Below are 16,363 nucleotides of genomic sequence, written 5' to 3'. Positions count from 1 at the left end.
AAGGAAAAGTCTTTGCTTTCAAGGATTCTGCTACTTGATGTCAATCAGCATCAGTGGGGTCTTTATAGGAAAATTTGGAAGATACAGGATTGTGCAGAGAGTAGCAGTGAAATTATTTGGAACCTTAGGACAGAGGCCCAGAATATGTGAGGCAAAAATTATTTTTACTTTTCCATTCTTATCTTAGAGGAAAAAACAGTGAAAGGAGGGGTGCGTAAGTATGTGATTTTCTTCCTATACTTCAACTGCAAGCTGATATTATACCTGTATGTATATATATTAATATAGATATATATAGATATTTATATACTCATATGCATGTTTATGTTTTATAACTTGCTCCTTTTATATAAAATAATACATACCTCCCTTAGAACTCAGCAGTAAGTAAACCACATGTATGAGAGAGTGATATTTTATGCAATTTCAGCACCGGTGTGGGGTTTTCCCCCTGTTATCCCTCCCTCTGTCCCATAGGATTTGGATGACAGAAGAAGGATCCAAAGAGGAATCCACAGATGCTTAAGGATGCTTTTGCTACACACCTATTAACAGTCATAACAAAGTGGCAGCAGAATCCTTGCCAGTGTGAAATACACCAACTCACAGGATGAGTGTTTGCCCTGTGACTGTATCAAATGAATTCAGAAAAGGCTTGGCAGTAAACAACCTCCTTGTGCAATGGCTATGTATTTTGGTTTGCAAACAAAGTCAACTCTTCTCAGATATGCAGAGAGATATTAAAATGTGGTGGTGCTGGAGTTCAGGGAACAAGTCGTGATCTTGTGGAATAAGTTTCTTATTAAGTCTTTTCTCAGTAATAGAAAATAGGAAAAAAGCTTACTTAGGTACTACAGTGATGAAGATGGAGAATTATGCACATAAATGTGACATTCTGTAACCAGGAAACCTCCCACAGAACTGGGTGAGTCACTAAAGACTTCAGCCACATTTCTGTTTTGCAGGTTTGTTTACCACTACCAAGACATAGCACATTCTACCAATGATACTTCTGCAATACATTTTCTAATTCATTTATTGAAATCTGCTTTCTTGTTATAGAACAAACCCACAAAATCCAGAGCAGGAAGCTGCACACATTTCAAATTGTTTAATGACATTCAAAGCATTTTTGGTATAGCTATAAGGAACATTGACATAACAGATATATAAGAACAATGAGATATTTGAGAGGAAAAAGATGTTTTGTTCATTTGTGAAAAGCAAACTACTGTTCTTGAGCTTTGCCAGAGTCAATGCTACTTAGGCTGATTAGACTTGATAAAGAAGTTAAGAGAAATTTTATGTAAAACCATCATTACTTGTTCTAAACCATAATAAACCATTTTTCTACATTAACAAAGGTTTGTTTTTCTTGTTTGAAAACCCCACACCTTAAAGGGTAGTGATTGAATAATTTATTTTGAGCAGTGAAAGGGAGCCAGCTGTATAAATCCTGTGAAATGGTAATCTGCACTGTCACATTTTCTCATAAGTGAAAGCTGCATAGCATGTAAGGAAAATTTGGTTTTTTACCTTTTATACCTGTTACAAACAATGAAACTTAGGGTGATGGGAATTTTTCAGGTAAAAAACTGAAAATTAGGTATGAAAAGAGAGAGGATGTGAAAATACTTGTAAAAAACTGGTAATATTTATGTGTCATAATAAAACCTAGTAAAGTTTCTAAAATTGATACTTTTTATATATGAATTTGGTGTTGGTGCCTAATAAGTTACTTCTCAGTGACGAGCAAGTTCTTGTGAGCACGTTATTCCAAAGAAAGATTTGATAAAAGATTTCCCTCACTCTGAGACATTTGATAATCTGATTAGAGCAAGAGAGAGGACTAAATTGGTAGACCAATAATCTGATTTGCTATAGGGATTACTTTGGCAGCTTGGCAATGAGAGTCTTCAGGTTGTTTTTCAGGAAATATAAGATAGTGGCAATTATGATAATTACTTTGGGAAAAGAATGATGGAGTTCCTGGGTTTACTGTTCTCTTTTTTCTGTGTGTGTTACAAACAGGCTTATAGGTTCATAAAACGTGGAGCAAAATCTCATATTTAAAATACCTTTTAAATGCTTTAAAAATACTTTAAAAATATGGTCTTGAATTTATTTTGTGAGACAAAAGCAGAACTGATAATCTATAGTGTTATTAACTTTGTCACTGTAATTATGTAGCTTTAAATATGTGAGCATGGTTTTTCATTTTTAAAAAATAAGGCAATAAGGTAAGCATCCATATGATCTGCATTTTTTTTTTTAATTACATTTTGCAATTACCACATTTTAGGATACTCTTCTCGTCTCTTTGAAGTTGGTTTGGAAAAGTATATTCGAGTTACCTCAGTTTCCCTTTCTCTGGGTTCTGTAAAACTCATTATGGACAACTAATGACTCCCTGTGGAGAGCTGTCCCGAGCCTGCAGCTGAGCTCCCACTTAGCAGGAGCAGCAGCTACTTTGGAAGAAGTTTAGTTGTTGAACATAATGTTACATGTTATGGAATATCCCTGGGGTAGCCTGCTGTCACCTCCCAACCTTATCCAAACCTGCAGACTACCCATGGGAAAGGCAGAGTAAAAATCAGGGAAGGCCTTGGTGCTGTGCCAGCAGTGCTGAACAATAACTAAAACACTGGTGAGTTGTCAACACTTTTGTTCATAAATTTAAAAAACTGCATGCAGGTTGGTATAATAAAAATTAATAAAAATTAACTCCATCTCAGCCAAATCCAGAAATCCAGTATTCTACTCTTATAAGAAACTGCTATAGAGTTGCTAAGTATAATTAGCCGTAATTTGTTTAAAGTTTTGTCACAACATATGGTCAAAAATCTTGAAAATCTGGGATTAAAATCGTTGTTGTTTATTCATATGGAGTAAGGGAAGAAAGAAACAGTCACAGATTTCACAGTTCTAGCATTTACTCCAATTGGAGTGATATGCCCACAGGCTGCAGCTCCCACGTGTATTAACTGAACAATAAATTATTAGAAATCTAAAGATTTGCTCTCATACCTGGCAGGTTTAAGTTACACATGATTCCAGTATGCACTGTGAGAAACACCTTTATGTGCTGATATTGTGCATTGTTTCACTGGCTAGAAGAGACATAAGGGTTGAAATTGTCATAAATATTAATCAGGGATTAATGAGCAGTGGGAGGTCTCTACAGACTAAGCTATAGGACAGGAAATTTTGAATTGAATATTTCATCAACTATATGTAAAACATTCTAGAAAAGTGAAGGTGTTCTCAACTATCACTTGCTGTTTTCCAACAGCCTAATCATAAAACCAGAGCTAAATGAGCAGAGGTGACAGACACAATTTAATGACATGATTATAAGGGGCTGTATTTTTTAATCCTTTTAGGTAGCCAAGTGCTTTGGGAAGTTACAATGTTATGGCTACTTTGGGGGTTGGGTTCCATCTCTATAGAACATGGAGTAGTAGTGCAGACTCCTTTACTCAGATTTGATTGCTTTCCTTTACTCAGAATGGAAAGAGAAATATTGGGATAGTCAAAGCTCAGCACATGCACTTACAGATTTGGTTTGCAGAGATCTCATACAAAAGTCTCACTAATATAAATTTTGTGAAATGTCCCTATTTTGCTGGTGCTGTAGATAACACTGGAGGATGACGTTTTCTTACCCCATTTTATTACATACAGCTTTTTTGCATCCCCCAATCTATTTACCTGTGCAATCCAAAACTATCATTGACTTGCAATATTTTTTCTTTCAAATTTGGTAAGTACTATTTTTTTAAATAGTTGTTCTTGTCTCCTTCATCAGAAAGATGAGATCCAATCTAGCAATGGAAGCAGAGTTAATAATCTGACACTGCTATGCTGAGATGGTTCATAATGCTGCAGAGAAGGGAAGAGAGATTCATCTGTTACTTAGAAGGCTACAATTAGGTTATGGAGAGTTGACTGAAATTTGTTTGCAACTGATCTTTGCTGTGTGTAAACAGGTAACTGTTCTGAAGCAGGTCTCCATGGTCTAACACTATTTCCTCAGCCTATCCACCATGATCTTGTACAGTTAGATCAGTGAACCTCAAAAGAGTGACCATTCAGCCTTAGAATGTCTTTCACCCCACTATAAAGCTTTTATAGTTGTAATATTACAAGCAATTCATAAACCTTCTGAATGAGGAGATCAATGTGTTGTCAAGGACGATGCTCATTTTGAAAATATACATGTGTATGAAAGATTGTAATTGTAATATTATTAGTAACTCATGTGAATTTCGCAATTACTTAAGGTCAGAAACAGTGTAAGACAAGTTTTAAAAAATAGCTGTTTTCTATACAGTGGATGAAAAAGTGGCATCACAACCTTAGGTCTGCAGAAGGGCAGATTCCTCTGCATTTTACTTGTGTGTGTGTCTGTGAGCTGAGGGATTGTGTCCAATCACAGTCATTTCATGAGATTTAAAGCACTTGGTTGCTCCTTTTCAGGCACTGGAATAGGCTACCCTGGGAGGTGGTGGAATCACCACCCCTGGAGGTGTTCAAGTCATGTCTGGATGATATGGTGATGTGGTTTAGAGGTTACAGTGGTAGCGCTGGGGGAGTGCTTGGTCTCTGTGATCTTAAAGGTCTTTTCCAACCTTGATGTTTCTATGATTTTATGATGGTTAATATCTCACCATCAAATGAATGAGTAGTACAAGATTAAAGGCTACTGTACCTATGCAATTTTGGTTACATGAACAAAGCCAAAAAAATAGTGTTTCATATATCCATCAGCTATAAGAGGCCATGAGAACATTTTCTCTGTCTTCTGCATGTACTTTAGGTTTTAAACATTTCAAATAATCATTCAGCGATTCAGATAATGAATCTGATATTTTTGAAGCTACATCTATTTATCCAAGTAGATGGTAGTATAATCTTCACCTAGAGAGTCCCACCACCAAAAATTCATCATGTCCATTGTAGTTGGTTGTAATGGTATATTGTTCCCGTTGTTAGGAAAAATTACCTATTCCTAATTTAAAGTTTTCTATTTTCAGTATGTAACCATTTTTATATTGGACTCAGACTCTTGCATAAAACCATTGTCTCTATTCCTCAAATAATTTTCAAGTTTTTCCTTGCCCCTAATTTTTTTAATTCCTTTTTAGAAGGGCAGAAATGAGGAAAAAAATCCATAAAGCATTCTTAGTTTAGTCTCCCCAGTGTAGAATACAGGTGTGTTAAAGTGAGTATGTTGTATTATTCTTACTCACCTCTTTTTTGGTATAACCTTAAGGACTTTACAGAGGCTTATGGGCCTTGGTTTTATTTTTGACTCATTAGACTCAGATTTCATATTGATTTGCATGTCTGCTTTGATCATTAAATCCTTTTATAGCTGCTACTTTTCATGATACTGTTCTGTGTTCATGTCATACATTCCTCATTCACACCTGAAACTGCTCAACTTTACACCTGGCCACCTTTGAACACATTTTGCTTGAATGAGCAACTGACTATAATGATTTTACTGTCATTATCTACAACCTTAGAGTCATGGACGTTCACAGACATTTACATCCAAATAATCTGTGAAAAGTTTATGAAGTATCAGCTTTTGTACCAAGAATTTTCCTGTAAATGATGATTCTGCATTGACAACTACATTTCATTACAGATAAATTATTTTTCTTTCAGGTACGAGTTCTTATTCTGAGAAAACCCTCCTGATATTCAGTTACCTTCAGAAAGTTTTCTAATAAAAAAATTAAATTAGGTTTGTCTGACAAAGTTAATTTTTTCATAAACCCATGTTGACTGTGTTATATTCATGATTTTCTGTTGCTCATTCTCATATCATCTATTTTATTATTTCCCTTGGATATGCATCAAGCTGTTCAGCATAGCTGGGATACCTGACTTCGTCTTATGAATATTTCAACAATCTTTTTTTTTCAGACTTTCCAAATTTTCCTGTTATTCTGAGATTTATTAAAATGCTAAGAGCTAGTCAACTCTTTCAAAATTATTAGGAACAAATTGTCTAACCTGACAGATATATGTCCCTATAAAAAATCAGTTCATCACCTTCCTCATTTGCCAGTGGCTTGGGAAGTACTTTCTCGTCTTAGGTAACAAAAGTATATTTTTTCTCCTTTTTTTCTTTCTGTTGGGTTTGTATTTTTTTAAACCATACCAAACATGAAATTCTTAGCTTTTCTTATCAGTTTTCTTCACTTCCCTTTTTCCCTTCTATACCCTCCCTCCAGACCTTCATTACTTTTTCCATCCTTACGCCTCTGCCTGGCAATTCTCAGAGACTGAGGATCAGCCTCACAAACCTCACAGGCACAGGAACAGACCTCTCTCGATTTGTTCAGCCTCTCAAAACTGCAGCCACACAGCTCTCCCTGAGACAGGCAGACAAACATATGAAACACACAGCTTGCAAAATCCTTTTACACCCAAGAAGACTGGCAGCTTTAAATGATTCCAAATGATTCCAACCCCCCCCCCCCCCCACCTTTTTATCTGTATTGTTGGTCTGTTAGGGTATTTGCATCCCTGTCCAGCTTTACTGAATTTTAATTGGAGCACTGAAACGTTGCAGGCAGTATGACAGCCAAGAAAGAATTGTTTAAACAGTAGTATTGATGAAATCCTGTTAGTTCTAATAAATTGCTTTTGGCAGCTATGCTCCCGGTTTTGGGAAGGGTAGTCCTTCACGAAATTTTACCAATTTCTCTCCCAGCCAGGTCCAAAGTTCTGTCTATTTTTAGGAATCAAAAACATTATTTTGATGGAGTGATTTTGTATACTCTTTTTCAAAATTATATATTTTTATATGTTTTCTTCTCACATCTCTCTAATACCTCAGTTGCAATAGGAACCAGTAGCATGATAGGTTAGAAACCATGCTGGGCCTTAGATAACCTGTATTTTCACCTGGAGTATGCCAATGAATTATTATATAGCCTTAGGCCAGGCATTCAGCTTTCTTTACCCTGTGTATTATCTGTACAGTGCTTTGAAGTCAGTAACTATAAACTGCTATATATGTTCTGTACATTATTCTGCTCACATAACTGATCTCTCAGTGTATTCAGCTCCAGAAACATTACACTGTGGGCTAATTTTAGCTAATTTTACATCTGTGTGCAAAGCAGTGACTTTTTAAAGTTGGAACTAGAAAACATTATAAAGCAAAAAGTCTTTTGCATGTTAATGTTACAAGAAAATGGAGTTATATTTTATCAGGGCTAGAGAAGACAGTTCTCTAAGGAAGGAAAGAGAGCCTATCTACCAAACCTTTGTTTCCAATACAGAAGTAAATAGAATGCAATGAATAGCATGGATAGCTGTAAATAATTGTGAGTTGAAAATAAATAATCACTGAAAAAAATGCATTAAACTGCTCTTTGCACACTTTATAAGCAAGATACATTGTAAACAGGCATTCAGGTATAGCTGATTATCAGAATACATATGGTTAGCTGCTGTAGCATATAAAATCAAGTTCCTTAATAGCTCCAAAGCAAGGGACAATAAATTTCTCAAGTGCAATAAAAATAAAACATCAGATAAAGTGGGTAAAATGTTGAAGCCAGTTTCCATAATTTTCAGTTAAACTCAATTACCAAAGCTGAAGCCACTGTTTACATCCCAGGAACAGTCTGTCCACAGAACTGAAAACTTTTTACTTGTGGCTTTTTGAACTGTAAACTAAATATTACTAGGAGATAGATAAAGCTATAAAAGAAACTAGTACCCTTTTGTTATCAGCTGGTTTGTTTTAAAATGTGTTTGTTGACTAAATGTGGAGATCTGGAGACCCTTGCTGTGGACAAGCATAATTTTTATTAAATCTGTTTGTGCTAGTGGGCAGGTTTACATCAACATTCTTCTGTGGCTCCTAAGATATTCAATTCACACTAACCAGGTTAGTCAACAAAAAACCTTTAAAGGATCTTCATTATTCCACAGTAGCTAAATTTATCCTGATGACATGCATTGGGGGATGTTTATGCAAACCTTCTGAGTTTAGGGGATTTGTGTGACACAAGGTAATGGGAAGCTGGAGTACAGCCCAGTGGCAGTGTCCTCTGTGGGCAGGGCTAGATGCCAAATGTGAGTCTTTCCATATGTGCAGTTGATGCTATCCTTAGGGAAGGGAGACAAGACCTTTTTTTTAACCTTAGAAAACACATTCACATTTGGTAATCAAAGAGTTCATATAACCTGTCGCTATAGGACACAAAATAAAACTACGTGGACACGCAGCTCTCTAAGGTAAAAAAGAGGGAAGTTTTATTTATGACTCTAACATGTATAGATTTCCAAAAGTGACAGTGGATTGGAGGGTGACAGTGCCACCCCTCCAACGACACTGGACAAACTAATAGTCTGTCAAATTTCTCTTCCTTCATAAAAGAATGCAAAACAATAAGTTATTTACATAAAGTGTGTGAGAAAGTTTGTTACAAGAATGTAAACATCAGAAGGCTTAGAAAAACTTAAAAAAACAGGGCAACATGTAACCAAAGTAAACATGGGTTAAGTGTACCTGTGGTTCTAAAACATACATTCTGGGAATAATATCTGAGAAACAAAGATTAGTAACTTATATATTCCTCTTGAAATCAGTAACATTTGGGTGCAAAAAAAAATAGCATAAATTGATCATTAACACTGCTTAATCAAATAATCATAATCAAGGCAGATTTCTTTGAATCAAATTGATTTAAATATTTCATTTTAATCACAATTTAAATCAGCAAGTAAGATTTGCTGATTTAGATAATTGATGATAATCTTGTTTTGCATTTGTATTTTACTTTAGAAGAAGGTAATTTTTATGACCTGGAATAATCTTTAGAAAAAAATGAATTGTCAAGCAGCATAAAAATTTCTTCTTATTCTTGCTTGATATATGATAAATGCAATAAAAATTTGTTTTGAAATAGATCCATTTAGAATTTTAATTTTGTTTTGTGTTGGAAAATGGTTAAAAATTCATTTGGGTTTTTAGAAAAGAATTAACTTGTTTTTAAAAAAGAATACTTATGTTTTCTCTCATGCAGGATAGAAACTAAAGTGCAACTTGAAACGTACAGTCAAATTTTAAAACTTTTTCCTGAATTAAATAAAGGTACCATGAAATATGATGGACACATATATAGAATAAAATGTATCAAATATATTAAAATGTTGAATTATTTTTTTTAAAGAAGAGAATTTATTACTATTTTTAATACAGTTTCTGAAAACAACAGGCCAAATATTAAAAAGCATTTATAAATTTAGTCATGTAGATGATGACTGCTGTATTTTCAACATCACAGTAAGGATTTAGTGTATGTTCATGTGTATTGGAAAATTTCACTTGGATATATGTCTGTGGCTTAGTACCTATGTAAGCTAAAAACAACTCAGTGAGAGCTTTTTCTTTCACTTTTAAAAAAGATTTCCTCATTTTTCCCGTGACTATATATTGGTATGCTGAAAGAGAAAAATAATGTTTTTAAACCCAAGGTCAGCTTGCCAGTCTCAAAAAAAATATACTCTGTGTTTTCAACTGAAATTGAGATCAAAAGTAGTTAAAGCAAAAACACTCTGCACTGTGTTCTCTTATTAAAATAGATTAAATAATATTATAAGAGCTTAAAATTAAGTTATTCAGTCATAATGTCATCACATTGACCTTAAAATTAGGTATTTTCCCTTTATCTTCTGGTGAATACTGATGTTCCTGGATAGTTCACTGATTGTTGCTCTACATTTTTATGTAAAAACACAATCAATAAGCCAATTCCATTGTCCTTTTGTAAGCAGTGCTCATGTGTCTAACACTGGTTATTAAACACAGAGATGTGAAATGCCAGTGTTGTTACCTATTTAACCTTTTCTATTTCAGGATGATTTTGTACATAATACAGCATAGGTCTCTTTCTTACAGCTGAAAAGTACTTACTAATTAATAATGAAACCAGGAATCTGTGAGTTAATGGCTACCCAAAAAGATTAAGAAACAGATATTATGTGGCCAAAAAATCTAAAAATCAAATTCTGCCTGATGATCCTAATCTTTTTCTATGACAGAACAGCAAATGTCATGACTAGAAAAATAACATTATCTTGAGTAAATTATCCAGACATAACTCCCAAAAAAGCTCACTCAGTCTTTCCTAACCAAGATGATTGAATTCATAATTAAAGACAAAATTGATCTTATAATCAGATCAAATTGTAATTGTGGACAGTGTGATTCACACTGAGCCTTTTGGGCAGGATTTGCACTACATGAAATCCTAAGGTCCCTAACAATTGAAATAGTTCTTTAGTTCTGTGCTTTTATGATACTGAAGCAGTATGCAAGGATTTTGGAAGGTGGAGCTAAAATTAAAAGTCTCTTACATCAGTTCAGTAGAAAGTGCAAAAGTAATTCATCCTATATAATTCCTATTATGCTGAGGAACTGCCTGAACCATGTCCTGAAATGTTTTTTGCCTGTTTCTTTGGCAGTTCACTGATTAGTAAGTACACTGGGATTACAAGTATAGTGTGAAAATTTTGTGTTATTGTCAACTCAATTGTTGGAACATTCTGGCTGTCATATGGCTTTATATTGATAGGATGTGAAAGGTATTTTTAGATTAGATTTATCATCATGTAGCCTCATTTTTAGGATCAAAGATTCAGAGGAAAGTGCCAAGAAATGTGCCAAAAGAAAACAGCTGTTTGGGGAAAGTGCTGTGTAAGCTACTTAGATAAGTAAAGCTAATATACTTTCAGATGACTCCATAATATTTAGAAGTATCTTGTTTGCATATATATATATATATATAGTCAGTTGATTGTACAGTCAGAACATATACGTTACCATTAAAGAATAGTAATATAGTTTATATTAAAAGGTTACAATCAATCAGATCTAGGATTTTAAAATGTAACCATATTATTCATGTTCAGTGAAAGTTTCTTGGTGTATGGAAGAGCATAAAGGATCATTGAAATTGTAAGAAATACAGTGTTTGGGTAATTAGGAGGTATAAACCTAAATCCTTTTATGATATTCATTTCTATTGAATTAAAATAAGGAAGATTCTGATAATGATCTGAATAACAATGAGTGCTGGGTTAAACTGGTGTTCCCAAGTAAGTCAAAGAGCTCTGTGAACTGAATTCAAATATGTGGGATGTGGTATCTATTGATATTTAATCTTTTTCTCCTTCCTGGCTTTTGTAAGAGTTAGACATGAGTAGATATAGAAAGTAATGGTTTACTTTTTCCCTTGTGTCAGTAGGAAAAAAGAACTTTCCCATTAATCAAATAAATGGGTTTTAGGCATTTTTTTATTACATTCTAAATTACAACACTAAAAATAAAATATTATAAACTCCTTACTATCTGAAACATCTGAAGCTGAGATGTATAGCAATACACTGCTGCACATATTATCTCCTTTGCTCATGGTGTCTTCCCCCACTCATATATTATGCACACAGTAGCTCTGACTTTGGTTTTGTGCTTTTCCTTTCAGGTTTGGATATATTCTTCATAAGGACGAGCCCATGCTCCAGAAAATTGATCTAGAAACGATGTCATACATCAAGACAGTTAGTTTAAAGGATTATAATTGCATTCCCAAGTCACTGGCTTACACACATCTTGGAGGACATCTTTTTATCTGCTGCAAGCCCGACACCACCGGGGCTGTCCTGCCGCAGCTCATCGTGGACAGCGTTACCGATTCCGTGGTCGGGTACAACGGCGACGTGACGGGCACGCCGCACGTCTCTCCAGATGGACACTACCTGCTCAGCATTGACGATGCTAAAGGCCTCCTCAGGATCCAGTCCGTAACAGTGAGAGGGGAAATACAGGATGCGTTTGACATTCACACCAATTTGCACATATCTGATGTAGCTTTTCAGCCGTCCTTCACTGAAGCTCATCAATACAATGTCTACTGCAGCTCCAGCACACAAACTGATGTTCTCTTCATGGAGCTCTCTTCTGGCAAGGTGAAGATGGTGAAGAGTCTGAAGGAACCCATGAAGGCAGGTGAATGGCCTTGGAACAGTAAGAACCGTCTCATAAAAGACAGTGGCCTTTTTGGTCAATATCTCATGACCCCTTCCAAGGAATCTCTGTTTATCCTGGATGGACGGCTCAATAAATTAAATTGTGAAATCACTGAAGTTGAGAGAGGCAACACAGTAGTTTGGGTTGGAGAAGCATAAGAATCTGTGTTAGATATTTACTGAGTTGATAGTTTTACAGTACATAGCACTTATATTACACCATTCTTCAAATTTACACAATTTTAATTTTAAATTGTTGGGCCTTTCTATACCTGTTATTTCTTTGACATGTACACAATTTGAATCAGCTTCCTCATAAAGTGACTAAAAACATGATGGGTATTTGATAATGGCACTCCTTATTAATTATCAGCTGAGATTATGTTGTTTGAAATAACTAAATATTGAAATTGATGATAAGTATAATAAATTAGTGTAAAAAAAGAGAAAAAAATCAAAAAACTTCAGGAAATTTAATATGATACTTTGCATTTGTAAATGGAAGACTTAAATATTATTCAAATTTTGGGGTGTTTTTGCTTCAGACACAGAACAAGAGCTGTTGTACAACAGCCTTTGACTCCTAAAGCTGAAATGTCATGTCCTGTCCAGTCCACTCTTAAATCATTTTGTGCCTTGAAGTGAAAGTCTCACAAGAAAGACAAACATAGAAATTATAAAATTTATTCCCACTGTGGCTTGTCATTGGAAAGAAAGTTCTGCTATCAAATTCCAGGTGACAAGTTGCAACATACATGGACAGGAAAAAAAAAAGAAAAATTGTATTTGCAGTGTTTTCTGATCACTGCATTTTGGAGTTTATTTTTATGGTGTCTTAGTTGAGAAAGCTGCTTGCAGAAGCTTTACCTTTTCTTAGAAAATATAGATGCTAGGTTTTTCAGCTATCACAGGGTGTCATCAGCAAGGAGTTTCAAGCCTACTGAAAAGAAATATTGCACATCCTTTCAGAATATACCACATTCTTAAAACCTGGCCTCACAAAGCTTCACTTACATCATTGAGGAAACTGTTAATTAAACATAAAGAAAAATGCATTTTAAGAAAATGAGAATTCAAAGAACTGAAGTCTACAACCAGTAGATGACATTTTTGCTTATTCATTGTACCATTGATTCCTATTTGTTAAACCATTTGGTTAGCTCAACAGATTTTCTAGTTCTTGCATCCAACTGGATTAGTGCAAAAAAAAGACAAAAACAAAAAAACAAACAAAAACTTTGTATTTTTTATAGTTTGTTTACTTAGTATTCTAATATAACACTGGTTAAACATGTAAATGGGAAAAATAAGATTCCCAGAAGTAGAATAACAAGTCAATAGAAAGCCAGCAGTGAACATCTATCCAGACTCAGAGCAATGACTTAGAAGTTTGAGAGTATTTTTATTTTTATTATGTTTTTGCTAAAGAATGCTTATAAGCTCTTAAAATGACCTCCATTTACTGAAGGCAATCAGAAAAAAATATCTTTTTTTAAACAAAGTTTTACTGCAATTTAGATTGTGTAAAATTGCTTTGAAATCTGGACTTTTCTAGCATTGTAATCTTGTGTGCATTGAGCATTCTGCCCTGTGTGGTACAGTAGATCTCTCTTTAGCTTGAGCGAACCTCCTGGTAAGTAGCTTTAACTGAGATAAAAATTTGCTTCCATTTCTAGCTACTGAATCTATTTTCCTTTTTAAGAACTCCTCTCCATTGTGAACAAACAATAATCATGTAAACTGTCTGTTACTCAATTGCAGTAGTCTGTCTCATGCAGTTTTTGTTCTGTAATTTATACCACGTGAATGTTCTGTATGTAGAAAATGCTTGAAAAAAGGAGAATAAACCCCATAAATTTTAAACAGTCCTGACTTTGGTGAATCATCCAATCAGCCAGTGAGCTGGCAAGCAAAACTGACTATTCAAAGCACCTATTATTTTAAATAGATGTATGAAAATAGATATATTTATATATATGCAAAATAATATGTAGTGTGGAAAGAAAATTTTTTAGAAAAGGGAGAAGTTTCCTTTGGCTGCTACAAAGGAAAGCTCATCTTCTACGACAGTCTCATTATTAGCACATCTAAAGCACAAGTACAGGCTGAGTGGGTAATGGGTTGAGGCAAGCCTTCGGGAGAAAAACTTGGGAGTGTTTTTGTATGAAAGCCCCCAATATGACTTGGCAGTGTGCATTTGCAACCCAGAAATCCAACTCCATCCTGGTCTGCATCAAGTGAGACATGACCAGCAGGTTGAGTGATGTGATTGTTATTATTATTTGCCTTCAATAATTCTACTTCTTTTTTGACAATATTGTCCAGACTGTGTGTGTAAACATTGGCCACAACTTCTCACTATTTTTTTTTCAGTGAAGTTAAACAAATATTAGATCACCATGGTTGCTTTCATAGCTCTTATAGTTGAAGTTCAACTTTCTCAAATACAGGTGGCCTGACTGAAAGCTTTAATCTGAATGAAGGGAAGAGCTGGAACCTGTTTCCATTTTTTGCTAGCAGCTCGATGAGGAAAGCTGATGTAAGGAGGCTTTTTCAACCCAGAGAGGCAACATCTCCAGGGAGGCCTAACAGCAGCCTGCCAGTACCCATGAGAGGTTATAGCAGAGACAGGGTTAGATTCTTCACAGCTGTGCAAGAGAGCAGCATAAATTAAATCAAGAGTTTCAGGCTGGATATAAGGAAGAGCTGTGATGACAGTCAAGCATGGGAGCAGAGATGGAGAAGCTATGCAGTCTCCATCCTAGGAGTTTATTAACACCTGTCTGAATTATGCCCATCTGACCTTTAGTGCAACTGGCTGTGACTAGCAGTGTTGGACTGGAGACCTGCCAAGCAGCCTTCAAACATCAGTTGTCCTGTGATTCTATCATTACAACTTGAGGATGGAGACATAATTTGTTTTATTTTTGTAAGTTTCTGATTGAGTTTAATGTAAAACCTGCATATGTTATGGTTGGGCTAAAGTATGGCCTAAGCAAAACTCAAAAAACAGTATCTTTTGTAACTTGAAATCCTTAGCTCAGAACATTTCACTTTAAATCAAGAACATTCTCATTTACAATCTGGAACATGCTTCTTGGATTCCGGGAAATCCTAAGCTGATTGTAGAACTTGCACAGGATGAACTATGCAGAGGTAAATGCTCCTTTTGATGTATCTGAAAAATAGTTATGGCAGAGGGAAGGAGGACTTGAGAAAACCATTGTAGATAAGATCTGAGTTTCCAAATGTAAACACAGCCACTCAAGTGTATCCTTAGACAAGATTTTCTAGTAAAGCTTTTCTAGGCATTTATACTATGGTGCAGTAGTGGAATAAAATGATCTGTTAACTTGCTAATCAATTTTAGACAGGAGAGCTCTTGTCATAACAAAGGTTGTGTCTTCAAAAGAATCACTGTAACACAGGCCAAGTCCTGTTCACCTTTCATCAGTTTGTCCTTTGCATTCTGGTCTTCATTTTAAGCAGTTCCTAAAGAATGCTGCTGATAAATTTGTTTTGAGGTTAGCAGCTAAGATGCAGAACACAAGAATTTTTAAAAAGACATATTTAAGCATTTTTTAGCTGTAATGATCCATAAGTATAACTTAACTTTTTTGTGAATACTGTTGTTAAATGAGAAAAAACACTTAGTAACAACTTTGTATCTAAAAATCCTAATTTCAACCAAGTTCAGAAGGCGACAAGATAGAGGATATGAGGTGAGAGAGTGGAAAAAGTCATCCAGTACATACATACACTAATTAGAGAGATGTGAGATGGAGCCCAGCAGTTGAGAACCTTTGCACTTGCACCACACTGACACCGCTTCAGTGTGACCAATCTCCCCACAATGGAGGAAGACTTGGAGGAGAAGGGCAAAAATAATGAGCTCAGGGAAGAATATCAAGAGTGACCAATTATTGTAAAGAAAGCTGCATTTTTTAGGGGGACTGAAAAGTAAACTTTGGCTTAGATACACAACTGTACCATGAGTCATCAGGTTGTATACACAGCTTTTGCTGAGATAATTAGTGGGAGACTACGGTTCTGGGCTAGCCAGAGCAGCATGGGGGCAGACAGTGTGTTTGTGTGACTCAACCTAAGGTTGAGTTTGAAAACTGGCCAGCTGCTAAAATGAACTTTGAAGAGAGCAATGGGCTTGACCTGGGTCATCCCTTGAACTCCTTTCTGGTGCCTTGACACATGCAGCACCATGGTGATGAGAATACAGGGACTGGTAATGGGAACCACGTTTGCATGGTGATTCAGCTGCCCGTTGCAATAGCTGCATTGTGCT

At 35.3% G+C, this 16,363-nt stretch overlaps 1 protein-coding gene across 3 annotated transcripts in view; it reads left to right on the top strand.

The window, feature by feature from the left end:
- FSTL5 (follistatin like 5) overlaps nucleotides 1-13,926 on the top strand; it is a 377,325-nt gene extending 363,399 nt beyond the window's left edge. For all 3 annotated transcript variants that reach the window (XM_059470972.1, XM_059470973.1, XM_059470970.1), the window contains one exon: nucleotides 11,520-13,926. In XM_059470972.1, the coding sequence (XP_059326955.1) occupies nucleotides 11,520-12,222 (703 nt within the window). In that variant the 3' untranslated portion in view covers nucleotides 12,223-13,926. The remainder of the gene's footprint in view (nucleotides 1-11,519) is intronic.
- The last annotated feature ends 2,437 nt before the right edge of the window (nucleotides 13,927-16,363 follow it).

Source organism: Ammospiza nelsoni, chromosome 4 (genome assembly GCF_027579445.1).
Source record: "Ammospiza nelsoni isolate bAmmNel1 chromosome 4, bAmmNel1.pri, whole genome shotgun sequence".
NCBI classification, from domain to species: domain Eukaryota; kingdom Metazoa; phylum Chordata; class Aves; order Passeriformes; family Passerellidae; genus Ammospiza; species Ammospiza nelsoni.
Note: the sequence above shows the minus strand (reverse complement) of the source record. Positions and strands in the feature narration are given on the sequence as shown.